At 32.9% G+C, this 22,003-nt stretch overlaps 1 protein-coding gene across 2 annotated transcripts in view; it reads right to left on the bottom strand.

Moving 5' to 3' along the window:
* Positions 1 to 22,003, bottom strand: part of LOC111147209 (histone deacetylase 9) — a 926,500-nt gene that overhangs the window by 39,825 nt on the left and 864,672 nt on the right. For both annotated transcript variants that reach the window (XM_022503097.1, XM_022503098.1), the window contains exon 25: positions 569 to 653. In XM_022503097.1, coding sequence (XP_022358805.1) covers positions 569 to 653 — 85 coding nt within the window. The remainder of the gene's footprint in view (positions 1 to 568; positions 654 to 22,003) is intronic.

Below are 22,003 nucleotides of genomic sequence, written 5' to 3'. Positions count from 1 at the left end.
TGGAACATATATACACACACACACATACACACAAATTAAATTAAACTAAAAAAAAAGAACATACTTCTCCATGAAAAATAATATTCATAAATGTTAAGTTCTTCCATAATTTTACTTTACTAGATTCATAGAAAAATAAAACTAAATAAAATTTAAAAAAAAATAGGAAAGGAAAAAAACAGTAAATGTTTGCTGAATTCCAACATCATTAGGCCATAACTTATCCTTAGTTAAATTAGACAATATAATCAAAATTTCTAGATTATCTCATTGTTTTGGACAGACACTTAGTGGTAGTAATGAAAAAAAAATCCAAGTACTTGGAAAATATGAGAAATACAAGATTCTACATCTGGAGCCTCTGAGTTATCAGTTAAGGTTAGATCACCACATTAAGAGCAAGGTAGTAACACATTTAGGTGTGAATATATAATATGTGCAAAGTATAATTCTAAATATGTTTCTCATATTTGGAAACTCAAATATGTTTTTCATGTGCTTTCATTTTCAGTATAAGTTTAATTAGTTGTACCTGATTAGAAATTAAAAAGAAACTTTAAAGACATACTTTGAATTTCAATGATCTTCTGTAAAGAAACAACAGCATTCATATTTGGGGTTTGGTGGAGAATATCCTCGGCAAGCGGCTCCAGCTGCAAGAATAGTAGATAATAATGAGCGGAATATTATGACTTTATAGTAAATCTGAAAGAAGCAAAGCAAACTGAAACAATCCCACCCCAAAGCTTGCTTGAAGAACTAGTTAATATTTTCATTTTGCTGAGAGCAGTTCTGAAAGTATAGCCAGTTTTATTTTCTGTTTTGCAGCCATGTAATTGAATTCCAAGGGGCTTTTATATTGGTCACAAAACTAATCTATGAAGTCCGTGAAGCAGGTGCATGTCTATGTATTATTCGTTAGAAATCTGAGTTATTTGTGTAATTTTTGTAGGTTCTTTACAAACCAAATTCCATCATGTCTGTATATGCAGCTGGGCCCTGCAAACAAAACCTCAGGGAAGTTGCAGTACACAGAAAGTGGGCAGTCTATTATCTGTACTTTTGCAGTGTTTTTATATTCAACCACTTTACACTTCTGGACACTTCACAATAGAAAGCCATGAGACACAGCTGCTCTTATCCAACTGCTATTAAATAAATGGTAGAGAAAATGTTCAAACAAAACCAAAGCTAAATAACAGTGCATTTTTAAGGGGAAAAAACTGCACATTTTCATTTTACTTCTAGTGTTCTTATAACTATGCAGATGTCCATGTGGAAACATGGGACAAATTCCTGCCTTGCAAATGTATAATGATCTTCTGGAATTACACTGATTTTTCAAGGACAAGCTTAGCAAACAGTGCTTTGCAAGAAATGAAGAGGAACTTTAAGTAATTTATGGAGTGTTTTGGCAGAACTAAATCTGATGATACATCCTGGGAATACCTTGATCATGTAGCTTGGTGTATAGCACCAGGAACTGCATAGCCAGAACACTTGCAAACGAAAGGAAAGTAATAATAACAAAGGTATTAACAAAAAAAGGAGCTTTCTTAGAAAATTTAAAGTCAATAGTCTCAAATTCAAACTGATGGTCAAATTATAATATGGCATGAAAAGGAACCGATGTCACCACACACTGTACTGAAATAGAAACTCATCTGTCTCTTCATCTGAAGAAAAGAACCTAAAAACTCAGGAATTCCAAGTTTCTACAGCATATGTGAGTGAATCTTCCCCCCAGGGTCTCTCTGAATTGATTATTCTATACTTCAGTCATGGAATCTAAAACAATAGCACCTTTCTTCCAGATGCCATAGGATAACCAACTAGCTTAGGGATATTTATACATGGGTAAATTCACTAAATACAACTTTCAAGAGTGTTTTTCTTAGCTGCCAAAGAAAAACCTTTAAAACATCAAAACGTTATTTGCAATACAGTTTAGTGAGAAAGAAAGAAGTGTCAGTGTAAAGGCTCTGTAATCTCAAGTTCTTACAATTTTTAAAAATATTTTTTAAAAATCTGGTATTTTAGATAGTATCTTCAAGAATATGTTATCCTAGTAACAAGCTCTTAACTCAGAGACACTAATGAATCATAGGCAGAATGTTACTTGGAAAACTTATTCCAGAATTAGATAGTGTTGAGCTATCTTGCTTATAAATACTCTTTCCTTTCACTCTGTCTCAGAGATTAGAGAAAAATTTTAATAGAAATCAGATGCATTTTACTAATAAAACATTTTGAAACATCACTCAGTGTTCAAATATCTAAGAACAAAAGAACGAGGTGATTTCAGAATATAGCTTTCAAAAAGCTTTTCTGAGACATTAGAGTAAAAACGCTGACAAACTGAAAGGTGCTGGCTACCGCAAAGAAAACTACAGGAAGATCTTTAATGTAAAAACCTCACTTCTGGAACTCTCTTGCATTGAGGTTTGTGGGCTATTTTTAAGACCTGGGTTATGCAGAACATAAATGTGATTCAGAGTACTGAGAGTAAAAATACAAACAACTCTAATTTGGAATCATCATTTGGATATGATAAAGTTGTGTCCACTTATAAAAGCAACCTAGAGAATTAAAGCAATTACACTGATAATTTAAACCTCCCCAAACCATTTCCCTGCATGTTTTAGGTGAATGCCATTTAGAGGATTTAAACTTCAATAAATTGCCCCAATCTTCTTCATTTTTGAGGGTATACACACAGAGATGAATTCAGGAAGTTCTCAATGTAGGTTCTTTATTTTTTCTTTGGTAGCTCTGCAGAGAAGATAATAGGTAATACTCTGAACTGACAAGAAGGCAAATGACATTTAGAGTCTGTTTTTATAAAATTAAAACCTTGATAGAGGGACCACAGAACTGAGTTGTCTTTTCTAGAGTGCTGATTTAATCATTCACAATTAATGTGCTTGCTTTGGCAGCACATATAATCATTCACAATTAAAAGCACTAAAAACATCTGATTAAAGCAGCTATTTAACAAATATTTATAAGTATTGGTCATAATTAGTAATCTAATAACTAACTGTAATGAAATAATATTAAATGAACAGTCATTTTTCTTAAATTTGGGCAAAATCATTGCCTACTGAGGCTAATCAATGTTAGAGTTATTAAAAAATAAGGATGTATTTTATGTAAATCAGAGTACTTTGTATTTAAAAAAAGATAAAGCCGATGCAGATGTAGAAAATATCTCACACCCATCATGCTATTTCATCAAGTAATAATTATTATCACGGAGTAATAAGACACACAAGGTAATTTTAACACAATCTCTTGACACATGAAGTTCTCATGCAGCTTTATTAGGTCTAAAGCTTAAATGCAACCATTACTTATAGAATTTTATAGAAATTTTCTGACTCTGTGACAAGGACATTTATTTTTTTACATTTTTTACACAAAGTGGCAATACCATATTGATGTACTTCAGATATTTGGTAAGTTTTACTTATCATGTAATTTCTAAGTATACAGCTATTTTGAAACACCATAAAATTGTGACTGTTATAATGTAGTAAGTAATTTTCATATTCTTTAGAATCAAATCATTTAAATAATCAAAAGTCATTTTAGTTGGCTAAGATGCATTTATAGAAATAGGCAAGAGTATCCTTGGAGAAGCTCCTGAGTAAGAGTTTTAAAACTCACTCTGTACTCATGAGACATGAAAATCAACTTTATTATTTTCATGATTCAGAACAGAACAAAGCTAAATAAAGATTTTGCAAATAAGTACATGAGGATAGATGTATACGTTAATCAAGCAAAGAATCTAACTACTCTTGTTAGCTTTTATGTTTCCCAAATATGTCAAGCATTTTCACACTTTAATGCCTTTATCTGTTCTGTTTCTGCTAAATTCAATTTTCTCTATCCTTATTTGAATGGGTGAAACCTTACTAAATCATCCAAAGACCAAAACAAACATTGCCCGCTCTGTGATATCTTTTCTAAAATTCTGATAGAGCAAATTACTTCCATCTCTGTGCTTTCTTTCCACCAAATATTCTTTTTTACTCTACACATTATTGTGGTAAGTCATCTCTGTCATTTTCTATTTTGTTGTGAGCCACTTAAAGGCAAAGATAGAACTTGGGATAAGATGGGTATTTTTTAAAATGTTGAATGAATGACGAAAGATTAATTGAAAGAAAACGTGAGGAGGCTGCCTTTATTTGACCCTTCAGAGCTAAGAGACATAAGTGGAATAGGTTCTCCCTCTTGGTTGCCTGCTATAGTTGGGGTATGGTTTAGAGTGAAAGACTAGGAATAACAACAGTGATGATTCATTTCTAAATCAATAAATTGATTTTAATTGATTTTTGAACTTTAATTGATTTTTAAATTGAGCATCAATTTCTTTTCTTTTCTTTTTTTTAGATTTTATTTATTTATTTATTTGACAGCCAGAGATCATAAGTAGGCAGAAACACAGGCAGAGAAAGAGAGGGGGAAGCAGCCTCCCCGCTACAGAGAGAGCCCGATGCAGGACTTGATCCCAGGACCCTGAGATCATGACCTGAGCCAAAGTCAGAGGCTTTTTTTTTTTTTTTAAAGTCAGAGGCTTTAACCCACTGAGCCACCCAGGCACCCCGAGCATCAATTTCTTTAAACTTATTAATTCCAGTAATGTATATATGAATAATCTTGTATAGATTTTCTATATACACAATTATATCATCCATAAAAAATAATAGATTTGTTTACTCCTATCCTCTTTTTATTTATTTTTTTCCTACCCTATTGCATAGTCTAGGACCACTGTGCAATGTTAAAACAAAGCAATAAAAGTGAGCATCTTTGCCCAATTTTTGATTTCAATGAAAAATTCCCATATTTCCCCCTTAAATCTGATGAATACTGTAGAACATTTGTAGATATCCTTTATCAAGTTAATAAATTTTCTCTTTATTCCCAGTTTTTCGGAAGTAGTTATCATAATGGGGTGTTTAATTTATTAACTGATTTTAAGCATCTATTGAAATGGCATACTTCTTCATCATTCTCTCAATGTAACAAATTATAATTACTTATTTTGGAATTTTTTTTTTGAAGATTTTATTTATTCATTTGAGAGAAAGGTGGGGCGAGAGAGCACAAGGGAGAGGGGAGAGGCGGAGGGAGAAGCAGACTCCCCGTTGAGAAGGGAGCCGGGCTAGGGCTGGATCCTAGGACTTAGAGATCATGACCAGAGCAGAAGGAAGATGCATAACCACTGGAGCCACCCAGACGCCCCTTATTTTGGAACGTTAATATGTTCCTGGCTTAAATACAACTTTGTTATGGGTTTTTAAGATACTGACAAATGGCTAATATTTTGCTTAGTGTTTTGGCTGCTATGCTTACGTGCAAGATTTTCTTATAATAGTCCTTTCTTATAATGTTCTTTTAAGTTTGAGGTATCATATAATACTGGTCTCAAGAAATCAGCTGTCAAGTGTTCTTCCCATCCTCTCCCTCCCTTTACTCTAAAACAGTATAAATTATAGAATTCACTGACAAAGCTATAGGGTTCTAGTATTTTCTTTTGGTAAATTTGGCATTCAAGATTCAATTTCATTAATAATTACAGTGCCATTCAAATTTTCCATCTTTCTGACTTGGTTTTTGCAAAGCTGTATTTTTGTAAGAAATTTTCCATTTCAAGTAAAATTTCAACTTTTTTTTTTACATAACAATTTTTCTTTAATACATTAAAATCTGTAATAAAACCCCCTTTTTTCATTTTGAGTACTGGTAATGCATAACTGTTCTTTGTCAATTAGTCTTCCTAGAGTTCTATCAATTTTGTTAATTATTTCAAAGACTGAAATGTAGACTTTTACAAATCAGATATTATACATTTGTTTTGTATTTTATTATTTCCTCTCTTTATACTTCTTTTGCTTACTTCATATTTAATTTATTGCTTTGATTTTTTAACTTCTTCAGTTGTATGCTTCTATCTTTACATTTAAACTTTCTATTCTAATATACACATTTATATCCCCCACATTCACTTTACATATGTAAGTGTACAATACATTATTGTTGACTATAGGCATAATGTCATAGAGCAGATCACTAGAGCATAATTATTCATCTTGCTTGACTGAAATTTCAGGCTCATTGATTAGTAACTCCTCATTTCTCTTCCCTCTGGCCCCTGACAACTACCATTCCATTTTCTGATGCTATGAATTTGATTATTCTAGATACCTCATGTAAGCAGAATCACGTAATATTTGCTTTCTGCAACTGGATTATTTCACTTAGCATAATGGCTTCAAGGTTCATTCATGTTTCACATATTGCAAAATTTCTTTCCTTTTAAATGCTGAATATTATTCCATTGTATGTATAGACCACATTTTCTTATTCATTCATCTACCAGTGAACATTTAGTTTGTGTCCACATCTTGTCCTTGGTAAATAGTGCTGCAATGATCATGGGAGTGTTATTATCTCTTCAAGATCCTGATGTTGATTCTTTTGGATAAATATTCAAAAGGAGGATTGCTATATCATATGGAAGTTCCATATTTAATTTTTTGAGGGCCCTGTATACTGTTTTTCAGAGCATTTTGCATTCCCACCAACACGAATGCAAGGGTTCCCTTTTCTTCACATTCTTGCCAATACTCATTTTGGGCATTTTTGTTAACAGTCATACTGACAGATGTGAGGTGATATCTCACTGTGGTTCTGACTTGTACTTATTGACAATTAGTGATATTAAACAGTTTCTCATATACTTTGTGGCCATAATATGTCTTCTTTGACAAATTTCTGTTCAAGTTCTTTGCCCATTTTAATACCAGGTTATTAGTATATTTTCCTACTGAGCTGTTAAAGAGTTCTTATTTATTGTAGAGATGAACATCTCATCAGATATATTTGGTTTGCAAATATTTTCTCCAATTCCACAGATTGCCTTTTTACTCTGTTCTTTCTTTTCCTGTAAAGCTTCTTAATTTGATGTAGTACTACTTGTTTATGCTTGGTTTTGTTGCCGTGCTTTTGGTGTCATACCCATGAAATCACTACCAAGACAAATGTCATGAAATTTTCCCTAGGAGTTTTAGGAGTTTTTTAGTTTTGGATCTTACATTTAAATCTTAATACATTTTGAGTTCATTGTTGTGTATGATGTAAGATAAGGTTCCAATTTCATTCTTTTATAAATGAATATCCAGTTGTCCCAGCACCATTTCTTCAAGAGACTATCCTCTCTCCATTATGTATTCTTGGGACCCTAGTTGAAGACCACATATGTGCTTTCTATTCTGTTTGCTTGGTCTACAAATTTGTCTTTATGGCCCTGCCATACTGTTTTAATTACTGAAGCTGGAGGTATGAGGACGCCAGCTTTGTTCTTCTTTCTCAAGATTGATTTGTTTACTTGTAGTCTTTTGTGGTTTCTTATGAATTAAACATTTTTGTTCTATTTCTGTAAAAAATATCCACTGAGGTTTTGATAGGGATTGCACTGAAATGTTGATCACTGTGTGAAGTATGGGTATTTTAACAATATCAGGTCTTCCAATCCATAAACAAGGAATGTCTTTCCATTTGTTTGTGTTATGTAATACTGATTCTGGTTTAATTCATTGTGGTAAGAGGTTATACTCTGTATGAATTCAATTATTTGAAATTTATTGAAATTTACTTTATGCCCCCAAATATGGTTTGTTTTTGAAAACACTGTAAGAGTCCTTGAAAGGAATGATACTCTGTAGTTACGGAGTATGACCTATTATATATTTCAATGAGGGCTAGTTTATTGAAGTATTTAAATCTATATACCTAATTTTTATTGTCTTCTTTCTCAATCAGTTTCTGAGAGGTGTGTTAAAATCTGTCATTATGATTGTGGTTTTGATTATTTTTCCATTTGTTTTTTCAGTTTTTGCTTGATATGTTTTGAAGCTGTGTTACTAGATATATAACTCTTGAACTGTTTCATCTTCTCAGTTAATAGAATATTTTTAGCACTATGAAGTATCTCTATCTCTAGTTCTTTTTTGTCTTAAAGTTCACTTTATCTGATATTAATATAGCTACATGAGCTCTCCAGTTAATTTCTGTAGCTTAATTTTTTCTTCACTTCTATATATTCAAACTTTATTATTATATTACAGAAAGTATCCCTTTAAACAGCACTTTTTTATTACAATGTGATAATCTTTGCTTTTATTGATAAACTAAATTAATTTATATGTCTTTTGTGGAACTGCACAAGCTGATTCTAAAATCTTATATGAAAACACAGAAGGGACAAATGTAGCCCCAAGACTATCTTGAAGACAAAAAATAACTGGGAGATTTTTTCTAACAGATATCAAGATTTCTTATATAACAACAGTAGTTAAGGCAATCTAATAATGTCAAGCAGACAAACAGATCTGTGGAATAGAAAAGCATCACCATGAGTATACAGACAAGGATACTTGTCTGTATAGGGGCCATAAGGAATAGATGAACTTTTTAATAAATGGTACAAGATCAACTGTATATCCACATTAAAAAAAAAAAACTGACTTCTACTTCATGCTACATATAAATATTCAATTCCTGATAGACTGTGCAGCTAAATGTTGAAGTCAAAAACAAAGCTTTAAGGAAAGATTGAGGAGAATATTTGAATGGCTTTGGGTACAAAGAAAATTTTAAAAGAATGCAAAAAAAACTAATCATAAAGGAAATGATAGGTTTGTACTACAATAAAATTACTTTTACTTATCAAAGGACATGATTAAAAGGATAATTAGATAAGATATTTCAACACATTTAACCAACAATAGAATCCATAAAGAACTGCTCAAATCAGTAGGAAAAATGACAACCTGAGAGTGGAGAGAAGACTTAATAAGTACTTCAAAAATGAAATATACAAATAATAAAAAAGTAAACGAAGATCTGATTTACTTCATTAGCATTTTGCCAAGACAAAACCATGATGATATACTATCACATATCAAAAATAATGTCTAAAATTTTAAAAGACCGACAATACCAATATATGGAACCAATAAACAGGAAATATACAGAACAACGGAACAGTCATATGCTACTGGTAGGAGTATGAGTTGTGACAACCACTATGGAAAACAGTTTATTATTATCTATAACAACTAAACACATGCAAATCCCACAACCCAGCAATACCTCTGTTAGATATATATTCAGCAGAAATGTGTGTACAAATGCATCAAGAAACACACATAAAATCCATTATAACATTGTACGTAATGGCCCCCAAACTGAAAAATTCCCTATATTCATTAAAAGTAGAATAAATTTTAAAAATGTAAGTAGAATAAACAAACCATGGTATTTTCCTATTCTTTTTATGAAGTGTAGTACTATATAACAGTACAAACAAATGAACTATAGCTAGTTGCAATAACACGGATGAGTCTCACAAACATCATACTGAGCAAAAGAAGTTATATACAAAGATATATATATATGGTTTCATGTATGTAAAGTTAAAAAAATAGGTAAATTTATTATGTTAGAAAACAGGAAATTGGTTACTTTCAGAAAAGAGAAAGGGAGTACTAATTGGGAAAGAAAACATGGGGCCTACTGAAGTGATGAGATTATTTTATTTCCTGACTTGGTTGATGATTATATATGTGCTTGATTTGTAGTATTTCATTGAGTTGTACGTTCATACCTTATACAGTTTTCTGAATATTATACTTTACAGTTAAAGACATTTAAAAAAGAGAGTATGTTTTCTGACATAAGGGAAACTAAGTCTGGTTCTTGAGTCCATATTTTTTCTACTATACTATTGTGCATTTTAGGAAAAAAGTGAGACTATGAGTGTTTCAGCAAAAACAACAAGTTGTATTCTTAGATACAGGCTACGAATTCACTTAAAAAGGGACTGAGAGATGCACTATAGCATGCAAAGCAACACAGAAAAAATTCAGAAAGGGTTTAGTTGTCAGGATCAAAGATACTGCAGAACTTTGGAAGAATATGATGATCCAGACCAAGAGGATAAGGGAAGTAGTTTGCCACATAGACCTGACCTTCCAGGCGGATGAACTATTATCAATTCCCCAGTGAGGAGGGATTGGGGGTTAAAACTCAACCTTCATTTAACTAATTGTCTTAGAGATGTTTGCAATTAGCTATACATGTTTAATTTGATTGCTTAAGTAAATCTGGTTATAATTTTATCTACATTGTGATTCATGAGTCACTTTCAAAATAATCCCTTTTATTCATTTGAAGTCACTGAAATCCTTGACCAAACAGATTGGGGGGGAAAAAAAAAACTAAATGAGGATGGATTCCATTGATAATCAAGTTACTACACTGACAGACTACTAAGATTATTCAGACTGAGTCTGCCTGAATCCTACCTACATGTGGATAATGAAGGGTGATATCACATGGCAATAAAGAAACATCTCTGGCCAAGAGGAATGATATAAATCTAACAAGTCTTATGAGAGTATCAGGAAAACCAAGAAACAAAGGGTAAGTCATGACCATGCAGCCCACATAAGATATTAAAGGCACCTTGAACAAAATAAGAGGGACACACAGGCTAAAATCTGAGATTATTATTGAGGTCATTGTTCTATTTAATGCTGGGGTTACCCTAACACTGGGGCACCTGGGTGGCTCAATCAGTTGAGCGTCTGACTCTTGGTTTCTGCTCAGGTCATGATCTCAAGGGTTGTGGGATGAGCCCAACATCAGGCTCTGTGCTAGAGGGGAGTCTGCTTGGGGATTCTCTCCTCAAACCTTCTCCAACCCTTCCCCCCACTGCCCCCGCCAAATCTCTTTCTGTAAAATAAATAAGTAAATACTAACAAAACAAAACAAAACAAAACAAAACAAAAACTACCATGACACAAAATATCAGCTAATGAATGAAGAAGGAAGATTATGAAGAAGTCCCTCTATTCATTATCATATTCAAATAGTACTCCACAGTTTCTATGATATTGAACTATGGCAAGTTTGGACTTAGTGGCATAATTAAACACCTGTAGTAAGAACTAGCTAAATAATTAAAAATGAACTTAAAGGTGAAAATGAGGCGTAGTGGTGTACTGGGAAGAGGATAATGAATGCAATACATTGGATAATTCACACTATCAATATTTTTAAGTCCTGAGGTAAGATTATAGATGTGCAATACAATGAGAAAACATTTCAAACCACAGGTGAGTTAGGGAAATAAATAAATAAATACATAGGTGCATGTTAAAATGAAGTTTCAGTAACATTGAAGGGAAGTCTGCTCAGTGCTTTATGTGTAGTTTCCTAACACAATGCCCAGAGTTTAGATATTAACTTTTATAACGAAGGCTTAATTCATTCTATATGCCAAAAACCTTGTTTTCTTGTCCTTGTTTTTCTTTTTTTTTTCTTTTTAAAGATTTTCTTTATTTATTTGACACAGAGAGAAAGATCACAAGTAGGCAGAGAGGCAGGCAGAGAGAGAGGGGAAAGCAGGCTCCCTACTGAGCAGAGAGCCCGATGTGGGTCTCGATTCCAGGACCCTGAGATAATGACCCAAGCCGAAGGCAGAGGCTTTAACCCACTGAGCCACCCAGGCACCCCTGTCCTTGTTTTTCAAATAAGCCTAAATTTGATAGTTATACTTGGTAAGTCATCCTGTTTGATTGTCTTCGATCCTATTTTTTTCCCTCTGCATGTGTTTTTAAATTTTCTCTTCTTTAATCTAATTTGCATTTTTAAGCTGCTTTTCCTTGGGGCTTTTGTTTGTTTGTTTGTTTAATAAAAAAGATTTGTATTATACTCTTTTCCAATGTCAATTTTTCTGCTAAGAAGACCTGTTTCACATCATGTAGCAGTGGTGTGCTGGTAAATGTTTAACAGAAATAGCTGTAATTTGTAGCATTTGCTGAATTCCATGCTATAAATATTCCCACCAACGCCTATTTCAAGATACCAGTGTGATGTGACTGAACTCAGATTTGAGTAGAGATATACACACACTTGGCTTTCACAAGCCACTGAGATCTCCAACATATCACTGATGGACTATTGTTCTGTATATTGATAATCAGAGGAAAACTTTGCCTAATGATTATTTCCTTAAGAAACTCTTTTTTTTCTTATATGAGAGTCTGTCTTTTTCAAAAATTACATACTTTGTTATTTTACCCCAAAGTATGGTGCTTATTTAAGTCTTCCATATTTTCCACAGAAATTCCAATTCCTTATCATATTCCATACCACTGATCCAGCCTCATTATTTACTTTTATTCCATTCAAAGTAGCCTTTCCTCTGCCAAAAACAAAACAAACCCAAAACAGAGCCACCCACAATTTCAAGAAGTCTTAATGTCTTTATCTATCTATTTTTACTATAACAGATAAATCCTTTCCTTTGATTTTTGCTTGTCAAAATCTCATTTTTATTTAAGACCAAGGTTAAATGTTACCTCTATTAAAATATTCCTCCATCCTCATAGTTAAATACAAAAGGTCCTATATTACATTCCTAAGGTATTTTGTTAATATTGCTTTTAATGTTACTCATATTAGAACATTTGGGAAAAAAAATAGATGTCCAATAAAAGACTACTGAATGAATGGGAAGATAAAGGAATGTTGAAATACGTCTGTTTCACCACTGAAAGAAAATGCTTTCTTTCTTTTATTGGTAATTGGAACCCTATGAAGTATATAGGTTCTTAGCCCACATTCCTTTTAACACCTTCTGGAAATCCTAAAGACAAACAGTATATAACATCTACATGACGGAGTTTTGAATTACCAGTTATCTTCTACTTTATTTGGCATTTGCTAAAACAGATAACAACAACAAAACTATCCCCATATCACTTTGGCTCAGCTTCTTATAAACCTTATAGAATATAAGAAATGTAATATTATAGGCCATATCTACAACAGAAAGTATCTTTAAATAATATTTTCCAAAACATTTTTACTCTCTTTATTCCTACATTCTCTTTCAGAAAATGGATAGGATTCAGTCTAAGAAAAAAACCTTAGAAAAATGTATTCTGAATTATCATACATTGTCCCTGTATTCAATTCTCCCTTTCTCTACTCATGAATTCCAACTATTTACGAGATTGTAAGCTTTGCCAGATTCACACCAATTCCCCAATGGAGTCGGTCATACATAATCTGAAGGATGAAAAGATGGCAAAAGTTCTTTATTTAAAATCTAAAGCAAACAAACCCCTGATGACCAACTTGGACAGTACCATCTCCAGAGTTCACCTCAGGGGTAGTTGTCAACACCTATTAGAGTTAATTCAAGGGACTTTTTCAGCATCTTTAGAGCAAAAAGTCACCTTGGGAAGATATCAACATATACAATCACTAATTGTAACCACTGCTGCTGAAATTCAAGTCAGAAAAAAACAGCTGAGCCACACAACAGAAGACTGCAGTTATTATAAAGAGGAGGGGAAAGGAGAAAAAGAAACAGAGAGAGGAAGGCAAGAAGGGAAAGTGGGAAATAAAAGAGATAGGAAGGTAAAAAAGGAGGGAAGAAGGGAGGGAAGGAGGGAGGAAGAGGGGCACCTGGGTGGTTCAGTTGGTTAAGTGTCTGCCTTTGGCTTAGGTTATAATCCCAAGGTCCTGGGATAGAGCCTGCACCAGGCTTCCTGCTCAGTGGGCAGTCTGCTTCTCCCTCTCCCTCTGTCCCTCTTCTTGCTTGTGCTCTCTCTCTCTCTCAAATACATAAATAAAATCTTGAAAGAGAGAGAGCGGGGGAGAGAAAGAGGAAGAGAGAAAAGAAAGAGGGAGGGAGAAAGGGAGAAGAAGAAGGAATGAAGGAAGGAGTAAAAGACAAACCTTAATAAGAGTGAAGGAGATGTAAAAAAAACTACAGTCGATATTTTAATAGCATCATATGGTGACAGATGGCAGCTATATTTGCAGTGAGCAAAGCATAACATAGCAAAAGGCTGAATCACTGCTATACCCTTGAAACCAATGTTGACATTGTTTGTCAACTCTACTCAAATAAAAAACATTTTTAAAAAAGAAAAAACATGCCATAGACTCACATATAAGGGTTGAACCTTTCGTACCAGAGGCTGTAGCATCATCCCAACAACTTCCACATTGACAGCAATTTGTTTTTTTCTCTAACAAGCTTAAAACAGTCATTTATTCTGTTTTGACAGGTGGCCTTTTAATGGCCATGTTTCCAACTTACTACCCAAGGCTCTTCCTACTATATGTCATCCCCTTTCTTTTACCTGCCTAAAGTTTTTCAATGTTTTCGTTTTAGATTCCATAGGAATGCCAACAGCTTAAGCTTTTCTCACCTCTTGGAAACATTTCCTTGAGGGGAAGCAACCCAGGGTGCTGTTAATTGGCTTTGCATAACAGTAGGCAAATTTGTTCTTAAATTAACTGTGCCACTGTTTGCTGCCACCGCCACCAGCACAAATGCAGACTACCAAAATCATTTTCCCTGAGAACCTCACACATATTTCTATTACTGATTCTAAAAATAATGTAACTATTTGCATAAAGATCTCTGATGCCATTTCAAGCAGCCTGACTCTTCTGATTAAGATAGTCACTTCAATTTCTTGCAAACCCCAAGCTGGTGTTTCTAAGTGCTTCACTGAAGAAGTTCAAAAATATTCATCGTATACTGATTGGACTGATAAATCTAAGTTCTGATCTTTGCCAAGAGAAAGAAAAAAAAATGCACTTATGGTATGTCTTCAAAGTCAGTTGCCTCAAGGAATTTTCTGTACCATGCTTAAACCAGTTTTAATCCAATACTATATTATTTTGACTGTCCTCGTGCATATTTCTTAAAAGGACAGGTAAAAGATGTTTTGGTAACTAGATCACTTTCATGATAAAAAATATTTAAAAGGAAAAATACCTATTTTAGTTGCATCACTCAGATAACTTAATTTTTAAAAAATTAAGTTTTTTTGGTACCCATCTATATATTTACACTAAGATACAGAGCCAAAAGTTTCTGCTGATTTTATAATTCCTTTGAGTTATGTAATACATATTATTCTGCTGATAATAAGTCATATGAAGCAGCATTTTGCTGTACTGACATGGTCTGGCCAAGAACAACAAGGAAAAGAAATAACATTCAAAAAACTGGCAAAATGTTTATGAATTCTAATCTTCTACACATGAATAAATACCTCTGACAAAGTGCAGAGTCCCTCAAAATGGCCCTTCTTGACCTTCCTAATTTGAGTTCAATTGCACGTTCAGTGTTGAGAAGCCAAGGTAGGTTCTGCCAATGTTTTAAGCTAAAGCTTTACTACATTTTGCTATTTGTAAAAGTGAAATGCCAGATAATAAGTTATAATTGCCCTATTAATCACTTGAAAAGGGAGTTTGGAGGGAAACTGGGATTTGAAATTGCAATAATTGGTATTTGAAAGATTTTTTTAAAAATTCTCTTACCTAGACCTTACTACATACAACTACTGTGAAAACTACATGTATGCACTTTTTAAAATGATGAGGTACATGCAATATGCCTTATTATATATTATTTTTTTCTAAAAGAATGAAATTTAAAACTTCAATGTAGTCATGCTGTTAGTCATGATGACCTTTGAACTGGAAAAAATATATAGAAAGCCAGACCTTGGATTATAAATTATATTGTCAATGAAAGTGAGAAGAACTCTTTGTTTCTTAAGTTGTTTCAAGTATTACATTTTCATTTCCTTTTTTCAAATGAATTATAATGCACAACACACATGTATTTTTCTTCCATTTTTCATTAACAAAAAAAATCTTTCTTTTCCTAAGCTTTGTTCCTCTGCATATTGATAGATGTGACACACCAAAATTTACCTTTCAAAGTTCAATATACCAAATCCATCTGTTTCCCTTAAAGTATCTTGTGGGGAAATTTATAATCTTATTTATATTCCAAAGAAACCTCAATGGGAAAAAAGATACAGAAAATCAGAGATCATTTAAACTTGTCTTCCTTTAGTTCATGATATACAAATTTTAGATTGTGCTTATGCAATTAAAGATAGTCAATGAAAGAAGACAAGGTGGTATTTAGGGTATTATAATAACTAAAGCAAATTTACTACAAGATGTCCAGATATTACAGTTGATTAAACTGTCAATATAGCCAAAAATAATCATTTCAGTTGTAATTTACTAGAATTTTTGGTGCCTACACATCCACATGGGCATCTTTAAGACCGACCAATGACATTTTTATCCCTTTCTCTATCTCGAGCCTGGTCTTTTTAAAAATGCAGAGAAAAGGTACAGTAGGTTTGAGAATAGGGCCCAAACTTTAAATTAGGGGATACTGTTCTAAAGCAATGTCACTAATTACTCTATAAAAACAGTCTGTTTGAGCTCTAGGCATAGCCCGTATAATAAAATGACCACAGACATCCCAGCCAAAAGGTCATGTAGTGGAAGGAAGGTACAAAACACAACCATTTAGCTTTTTAGTATATTCAGACAAATTAAGAAAACCATGTAACTCACACAACTGACTAGAATGTATTCTGAAATAAGTCATCTCTTAAAGAAAGAGACCACACCAAAAAAATTATTCCACTCTCACTGGAAATCCTCCCTTGGAAGAATAAAGTAGGCCAAGTGTAAAGATTACTAGCACAAAGAAATAGAATCTCATTTGAATGAATGTGCTCAAAGAGAGCCAGTGAAATCCATAATTTCCTTTCATATAGTTGGAAAAGTACTTGGCTTTTGCAACTGGGTAACATTTTTTTCTGAGCAGGTCAATCATCCATGGAGCCACAATCCACAACCTACTGTGATTTTCTGCACATCTGGCATAAGCTTTATAATGTAAATATTAAAACCAGTCTGCTTCTCTAAAATGTTTCCATATTTAAAATCAAGTAAGTTGAGACTGTAGGTGAATATGCAAAATATGTTTTCTGGTAGGCAAATAGAGCAGCTCAACATTAACTGACAAGACAGAAGCAGCATTGTTTTTTGCATTTCTTTATTGCCATACGTGCAAAAAAAAATGCCCAACATTATTTTTTAAATCTTTTGTTCACAGGAAACTCAGAAGGACTCTAATATTTGGAAAATATTAGACATTCTGAACTTTGTGTGATCTGAAATAGCAAGGCACTAATAATAATAATCATTAGATGGCAACATCCTTGAGTTATTGTGCTGTCTAAAATTATACAACAGAGTAAAGACTTAAAGATTGCTCAAGTTTTCTTTCTCATCTTTTCCTTAAGAAAAATGTACATATTTAATTCAATAGATAAGGCATAATAGTCATGTTGAAGTACTACAGATTTGTAAGATAAAGATGACAATAAAACTTAGGTGTTCAGCATGTGGAAGAAAAAAAACACTTTTTCCCCCTTCATAAAAGACAAAAGCATAAGTCACTGTTAAAAAATAATATGCATGACAAATTTAAAAATGATTTTATGTTTATTTTATAAGTGGTCATATTGTAAGTTCATGAAAAAAGGTAAAACATATAAAACAGTCTTAACACTTGTATATATTCACTATAAAAAATAAAGAGTCACTCTGGAAAACTATATGAAATTTCCTCAAAAAGGTTAAGAAGAGCTACCCTGTGACCTAGCAACTACACTACTAGGTATTTATCCAAAGGACTCAAAAATAGTGATTCAAAGGGGCACATGTACTTCAATGTTTATAGCAGCAATGTCCACAATAGCCAAAATATGGAAAGACCCCAGATGTCCATCAGCAGATGAATGGATAAAGAAGATCTGGTGTGTGCACACAAACACATTATATACAAATTACATGTACTATATATAAAATGGAATATTACTCAGCTATCAGAAAGAATGAAATCTCACCATTTGCAATGACGTGGATGGAACTAAAGTGTACTATGCTAATCAAAATAGGTCAGTAAAAGAAAGACAAATAATGTATGATTTCACTCATGTGGAATTTAAGAAATAAAGTACATGAACATAGGGGAAGGGAAGGAAAAATAAAATAAGATAAAAACAGAGAGGGAGGCAAACCATAAGAGACTCTTAACTATAGGAAACAAACTGAGGGTTGCTGGAGGGGATATGGCTGGGGAGATGGGGTGATGGGGTGATGGGCATTAAGGAGGGTACATGATATAAGGAGTACTGGATGTTATATGCAACTGATGAATAACTAAATTCTACCCCTAAAAATAATAATACACCAGACGTTAACTAAATTGAATTAAGAGGAAAAAAAAAACAGCTGTGAAGATGGTCACTGAGATCAGGAAAGCAACACAGGAACGAAGTGAAAATATCAAGAAAGAGATTGAGAATATTAAAAGGTACCAAACAAAAATCACAGAACTGAAGAATAAAATAAATGAACTGAAAAATTCAACAGAAGAGTTCAAGAGCAGACTAGATAAAATGAAAGAAAAGATAAGTGAATTCAAAGACAGGTCAGTGAAACTCATCCAGTCAAAATAGCAAAAAGAAAAAAAAAAGAATGAAAAACAGTAAAGATAGCTTAAAGGACTTACAGGACACCATGAAGCAAATCAAAGGAATTACAGGAGTTTCAGGAGGAGAAGAGAAAGGACAGAAAATTTATTTGAAGAAATAGTGGTTAAAAATTATCCTCACCCTGGGAGAGAAACAGACATCCAAATATAGAAATCCCAAAGAGTACCAAATTAGATGGATCTAAAGAGACCCACATGAAGGAACATTAAATTTTCAAAAGTTAAATACAAAGAGAGAATCTTAAAAACACCAAGAGAAAAGCAACTTGTCACAGACAGGGGAATCTCATTAAGTTTAAGAGTGGATTTCTCAGCAGAAACCTCAGCAGAGACCAGAAAGGAGTGGCATGATATATTCAAAGTGCAGTAAGAAAAAACTGCTGATCAAAAATACCCTACCCCAAAAAAGCAGTCATTAAGAACTGAAGGATAGATACAGTTTTGCAGACAAACAAAAGCTGAAGTCTTCATTAGAATTAGATTGCCTTTACAAGAGTTGTTAAAGGAAGATCCTCAAGCTGAAATGAAAGAATACTAATAACATAAAAATGTTTGAAAGCATAAAATTCACTGATAAAAGTAAACATGTAATTAAATTCAGAATACTCTAATATTATATTGATAGTGGGAAATCACTTATAACTCTAGTGTAAAGTTTAAAAGACAAAAGTATTAAAAATAACTATAACTACAGTAATTTGTTAATGAATACACAATATAAAAAGTTATAAACTGTGACATCAAAAACATAAATTGTGGGAGGGAAGTGTAAAAATGTAGTTTCTATATACATTAGAGTTAGAATGTTATCAGCCTAAAATACACTATTTGAAGATATTTGCAAGCCTCATGGTAACCAAAAGCAAAAACCTATAGAAGTATGCAAAAGACAGAGAAATCAAAACATAACACTATGGGAAATCATCAATGCACAAAAAAAGATAGCAGGAGAGGAAGAAAGGACTATGCAACTGCCAGAAAACAGTAACATAGCAACAGTAAGGCTGTACCTATCAATTCTTACTTCAAATTTAACAGACTAAAATCTCTAATCAAAAAACATAGAGTGGTTGAATGAGTACAAAAATAAGAGCTAACTATATGCTGCCTACAAGAGAATAACTTCAGATTTAAGGATACACAGACTGTAAATGAAGGGATGAAGAAGATATTTCATGCCAGTGGAAACCAGAAGAAAGCAGGACTAAGTATGCTTATATCAGAAAAAATAGACTGTAAGTTAACAACTGTAGTAAGAGACAAAGAATGTCATATGATGACAATGAGGTCAATTCATCAAGAGTATATAACACTTGCAAATATGCACCCAACACAGGAGCAGCTAAACTTATAAAGCAGATATGAACAGATCTGAAGAAAGAAATACACATAAATACAATATTAGGGGACTTTAATACCCCACTTTCAATAATGGATAGGTCAGCCAGACAGAAAGTCAATAAAGAAATGCTGGACTTAAATGATGCTTTAGACCATATGGACCTAAAAGACATATACAGAACATTCTACCCAACAGCAGCAGAAAATACATTATTCTCAAACACATATGGAATATTCTCCAAGAAAAATCATGTATTAGGCCATAAAACCAGTCTCAGCAAATTTTAAAAGACCGAAATCATTCCAACTAACTTTTCTGACTACAATGGCACAAAACTAGAAATCAATGACAAAAAGAAAACTGGAATACTCATAAATATGTGGTAATTTAACAACATGCTCCTGTACAACCAAGGCATCAAGAAATGAAAAGAGAAATTTAAAAATCTTGACACAAATGAAATAGAAACACAACATGCTAACACTTATGGGATGCAGTAAACAATATAAAAAAATCAATACAACTAAGAGCTGGTTTTAGGAAAAGATACGCAAAACTGATAAACCTTTAACTAGACCAAGAAAAAAAGAGAAAAGCCTCAATTAATAAAATCAGATTTGAAAGAGAAGACTTATTACAGAAATCCAAAGGATCAAAAGAAACTACTATGAATAATTATACATCAATTAGTTGGATAACATAGAAGAAATGTATGAATTCCTAGAAACACAAACTCTACAAGATGGAATTCTGAAAAAATAGAAAATATGAACAGACCAATAACTAGTAAGGAGACTGAATCAGTAATTAAAAACCTCTTAAAACAGAGAAGTCCAGAATCAGATGGCTTCACTGGTGAATTCTACCAAATATTAAAGTGCTAATATCCATCCTTTTCAAAACCGAATAGGTGGTAACATGTCTGAACTCATTTTAGGAGGCCAGTAAATCCCAGTTACCAAAGCCAATAAAGGACACTACAGGGAAAGTAACTGTACTCCAATATCCCTGGTGAACACAGATGTAAAAACTCTCAACAAAAATATTAGCAAACTGAATTCAACATTACTTCAAAAGGACCATACACTATGATCAAGATTTACTGCAGGGATGTAAGAATGGTTCAACATACACAAATCAACCAATGTGAAACAATACATTAACACAATGAAAGATAAAAGTCATATGATCATCTCAACAGATACAGACAAAGCAACTGACAAAATTCAACATCTTTCATGATTAAAAAATTTCAACAAATTCAGAATAGAAGGAACATGCTTCGACATAGTAAAATGCCATATATGACAAGCCCAGAGCTAACACCTTACCTAAGATCAAGAACAGGACAAGGATGCCTTCTTTTGTTACCTTTATTCAAGATAGTATTTTAAGTATGATCTAGAGCATTTAAGCAAGGAAAAGAAATAAAAGGTATACAAATTGGAAAGGAAGAAGTAAAACTGTCTCTAATTGCAGATGACACAATATATATGGAAAACCCTAAGAATTCCACCACAAAACTATTAGAGTTAATAAACAAATTCAGTAAAGTTGCAGAAGGCAAAATCAACATAAACAATCAGTTTTTATGTATCAACAATGAACTATCTGAAGAAGAAATAAAACAATCCCATTTACAATGGTATAATAAACAATAAAACATTTAGAGATAAATGTATCCAAGGAAGTGAAAAGTCTATACACCAAAAACTACAAGATACTGATGAAAGAAATTGAAGAAACAAATAAGAACAAATATGCCATGTTCACTGATGAGAGGAGTTAATGGTAATAAAACATTCAAGTTACCCAAAGCAATCTATAGATTCCAATCCAATCCTTATTAAAAGGTATTTTTTTATAGAGATAGAAAAAAAAAATTCTAAAACTCATATGATACCACAAAGACCCCAAACACATGAACGGATCCTGAGAAAGAACAATAGTGCTGGAGTCATTACACTTCTTGATTTCAAATATACTACAAGTAATCAATGCACTATGGTACTGGCATTAGAAATAGACACTCAGATCAATGGAAAGAAGAAAGGGCCCAAAATAAACTCATGCATATATGGTGAATTAGTTTTCAACAAAGGATCCAGGAATATACAATGGAGGAATAGTCTCTTCAGTAAATGATGTTGGTACAAAAAAGAATAAAAGTGAAC

The sequence above is a fragment of the Enhydra lutris genome, unplaced genomic scaffold (genome assembly GCF_002288905.1).
Source record: "Enhydra lutris kenyoni isolate GAN:26980312 unplaced genomic scaffold, ASM228890v2 scaffoldscaffold16, whole genome shotgun sequence".
NCBI lineage: Eukaryota > Metazoa > Chordata > Mammalia > Carnivora > Mustelidae > Enhydra > Enhydra lutris.
This window is presented reverse-complemented; position numbering and strand designations above follow the sequence as displayed.